Source organism: Orbicella franksi, chromosome 13 (genome assembly GCF_964199315.1).
Source record: "Orbicella franksi chromosome 13, jaOrbFran1.1, whole genome shotgun sequence".
Lineage (NCBI taxonomy): Eukaryota > Metazoa > Cnidaria > Anthozoa > Scleractinia > Merulinidae > Orbicella > Orbicella franksi.
Window position 1 is genome coordinate 6087895 of NC_138157.1, and position 4240 is coordinate 6092134.

General features: G+C 38.0%; 1 protein-coding gene across 1 annotated transcript in view; it reads right to left on the reverse strand.

Moving 5' to 3' along the window:
• The window catches only part of LOC145466330 (protein FAN-like), a 29785-nt gene extending 27561 nt beyond the window's left edge, over nt 1-2224 (reverse strand). The window contains exon 1 of the mRNA XM_081450034.1: nt 1599-2224. Within this exon, the coding sequence (XP_081306160.1) occupies nt 1599-1624 (26 nt within the window). The 5' untranslated portion in view covers nt 1625-2224. The remainder of the gene's footprint in view (nt 1-1598) is intronic.
• Between the last annotated feature and the right edge of the window lie 2016 nt (nt 2225-4240).

Sequence of the window (4240 nt, forward strand, 5' to 3'; positions counted from 1 at the left end):
AGGGATAGTGTCTAGACGGATTATCCGTCTGCTACATTTTCCGTCTTGGTATGGGCCGTTTTCACACTAGAGACGGATAATCCGTCTTAGTTTGAAAACGGAACGGTGTTCATTTTAGACGGATAATCCGTCTATTTTTATCCGCGGTCCGATTATCCGTATGATGGATAATCGGACGGATAAAAATAGACGTATTATCTGTCTAAAATGAACACCGTTCCGTTTTCACACTAAGACGGATTGTCCGTGCTGGACGGATAACCCGTCTTAGACGGATTATCTGTCTCTAGTGTGAAAACGGCCATTACTGTAAAATTTGGACTGCTCAGGAAACATTGCAATTATATCAGCAAGTGTCAAAATGGATTCTGCAGTTCAGACAGGCCACTCGTCAATTGTCTATATAAAACATGACAAGAAAAATATCTGGCTGGTCGGGTGTTGGGTGCATTCCAGCTCGCGACAGGTACAAATTCTGAATTTAATTACATGTTAATTATAGCAAGAGAGATCCCTGTTCAGATATATATATTTTTTCTTTCTAGTGCTGAAAAAAGTAAGCAACTTATTTGATAGTTTGTGCACATATTCGAGCTTCAAGCATGATTACCATATGTAACAACAGTTATCATCACAAACTTTTGGCGTTATCAATTTATTTCTTGCGCAGTTTGTCATCAGTATCTGTGAACTTTGTAATCCGTGCAGGGCTCCACTTTGACTGGGTTTTCGATTAGCCGTGCAATGCGAAAATCAACACGAAGAAGTCAAAACAAGACAAATTAACAGCTTTGTAAACGCACGACAGCCGTAAAATCACTAAATTTATCGTTTTAAAAGCTATGCAAACTAGCAGAAAGCCGTATATTTTCTTAACTAAAAGAATCAATGATTCCGTTGGACTCAATTAGCTTTCAAAATAAACTCCAAAACCAAAGTCGGCCATTTCCAATCATTAAAATTAGATCACTCGGACAAGTTTTCGTTTCATAATCAGATTCAAGTTGGCACATAAAAACACACTTTCGATAGTTTGTGGTTTTGTTAAAATCGAAAAGAAACATTTAAAATTTATAAATTGCAAGTTGGTGCTTTTCTTCTGAGAGGACTTTTGCAAGATCGATCGAGGACACTCGGTCGCTTCATTTCTTGGTAGTTTCCGTGATTTTAAAACTTAAGAACAAAGTGGTCAGCCGGCAATCTTTGCGTGTCACGTTTTGAGATAAAGATCTTTTGGTTGTTAACAGCCTCATGGAGAAAACGGATAAGAAAAGCGAAAAAATAAGCTACGAGTTATGAAACAAATATATGGACGAAAAATACGTGAATTCATGCGCAAACGAACAAACAAATAATTTTAGCATTGTCAATTTGATCGAAATTACACTCCAAATTTGAATTCAAACTTATCGTCGCTTAATAGGTACTGAATGGGGCCTTTTTTCAGGATTAAATCGCTTTGAGCTAGCATTTCTGTATCAATGGATATCTATTTACAACAAGCAACCAGGATTTCCCCCTAACCGTCTGAGTGTCAAATCCACCAACTGACCTGGAGGGATTTATGTAACAACAAACATAAATTTCCTAATACTTACAGACAGGGAAAGCAATCCCTAAACATCGTTCAACCTTCTTCCACTGATGTATCTCGGTTCACGTGGTTTTTGGAGTTGAAAAACCAGTCATTGCACCAATTACCTCACGTTTGGAAGAAACAGCGGTTTTCCATTTGAGGGAGGGCGCTCGCTTTGGTGTACTAATTTTTCTTTTCTTTCTTCAACTGCGAACGACGTTTCCACAACAACATACAGTGCCTCTCTTCCTCGCGACCCTCAGTTTTGATTAATGATACTCTTTTCGCGGCAGCACACAGAATTCAATTACAAAATGTAATTCAATCTCAAAATTCAAGAAACCACTGCTCCGCTTTCTCGGCGATTCCACCGGTTTTTTTCTGTGAGCAATACGGTTTTCAAATTCACAGCCGGGGCTGTTGTTTATGGCATTTCACATCGTTTCATTTGGCAAAACAAACCTTTTTTCAAAAGAACCGTAAATTAACCCGCTGAGAAGCTATATACTGTTGGTGTAGCATAATATATTGCTGCCTTTTCACTTTAAAACGAGCGAAACGGGTGCTCAGGAAAACAGTGTAAAAAATATTAAAGCAATTCGTGACCGTGTCGAAAATTCAAAACTCGCCAGTTCATCAAAACATTTCAATTTGCTTGAATTGAATACATAAATCTTTTGTGATTGCCTTTTTCACGTCAACAAAGTTTCCGGTGTCTAATAATATACGAGTTTTATGCATACTAATACTGGCACAAGACGAACCAATTGGAGGGAACTGTTTTGTATTTGCCGCGACAACAAGGAAGCGAATTTGGATTTCCAGGATAAATATTGAAACAAGTAACCACAAAAACTTGAGTTTAATCAGGTGTTAGGAGGATTTTCCCAAGATTTATTAAATTCTACCCGGTCTCTCGAAAAACAGAAAAAAATGTAAGCTGTTCTTTTGTTTTCGAAAAGCAAGACACTTTAAACTAGGACTTCGAATTGAAAACAGTGGTATGTTTACAAGTGATACAAATTCACATTTGGACTGCATGGAGGATTTTGTTTGCTTTACTGCCGACAATATCGAATCAGTCTAATGAAGGTACATCATAACAAGACCCTTAGAAACTGGAAACTACGAAAAAAAGAAATGAACTGCATAATATCTCAATGTCAAGACGAATAGAAGGAGAGAAAAGCTTTCGCGACTTCAGTTTCGACAATTGACAGCATTGACATTTTTCACAGGGTATATAGCTAAAGGAGAACGAATCTTTGACGGTATTTTTAAAATGATCTATGCGCTCGCACTTAGCTTGGGTTCGCTCAGCCTATATCATTGCAATGACCAGTTTCAAAAGGATGGCGGAGAAGAAAGTCCGACAAGATGTAATAAGCATATGGGAGCAAACGAAATCCAGCGATCATAAAGCAACCAGTTTCAACTATTCAAACAGATTGTTTTCTCCGTCAGTCAAGCAAACGACCTAGCCTTGAAATCAATTCGTGATTTGCCTCAAGCGAATTCCCAATTAGCTTACCACACAGCAGTGACAAACTCTAACTTGTTGTTAGGGAGCTTAAGAAACTACGACGGCGACGCCGAGACAAGGTCGATCAAAAAATGAGTTCATGTTATATTTTACCTACGAACCTCGCGGTTCCCAAAAGTCATTTATGTACTTTGTTTGTCACTGACAAATTTAGCTATCACGAGACTGAATCTAGGACACATCAATAAATTCGAAATAAGAATTAAAAATTAGCCGTCGTGGTGCACGTTCTCCAGACAACGCAGAATTTGGTCATTTCACGTTGTTGTTTTGCGGACTGGACGGCAAAGAAATGTACCAAGAATTATAACGCACGTGCACAGCCATTGTTCTGCTCATTAAATATTTTGTTAATTTAGCGACGTTGCGGTTGCGGTCGTGGTTTTCTTACTCCCTATTGTCAATCAGTTATCGACATAGACTGTAACGCGCCTGTCAAATAAACAGACATGGGCACTTTCCACCGCAAGGGTTAACAGAGAAGCATAACTTACACCATTCTAAACAATGGTTTGCTTAATTAATGTCTTCATTTGCGTTACATGAGATGTTCTCCATTTTCATTTTGTACAAAGAGCAGCATTCAACAAAAACAATTGTTATTGTGATGGGTAAATGTATTCGCGTGCATGTTTGCAAAGCTCGAAGTTGACAAAAGTTGCATGGCAACAAGTTTTTTTTTCTTTCGATTTCATGATTTGTTAAAACAGCAGAATTCTAAATGACAAAGCAGCGAAGTTACAGAGAACGTGTGCTACCTATGTACCTGGAAACATAATCGTGTTTTCCTTATGTAATACACATTTACCCGGGCCTAAAAATCTTCATCCGAACTTATCGTTAATATGACTACAACTTTCCCAGAATATTAGATTAAGAATGAAGTTTACGGCAAACAGGAAGCGGAAAAAAAGTTGACACTTTACCCCTCCTAATTTAGCCGTTTATACACTGAGTGAAATTATTCGTATTTTTTTCCGATGGATTGATTTAAGGATGAGTGGAAAGCAAACAAAATCGGAGGCGATCATGTTTTTGCCGTTTGTCGGTAACGTTGTTCTAAAACTCTCTCTTCGCCCCTCAAACGTGAGCTGTAAAATCATTTTTTATACTGTTGATAT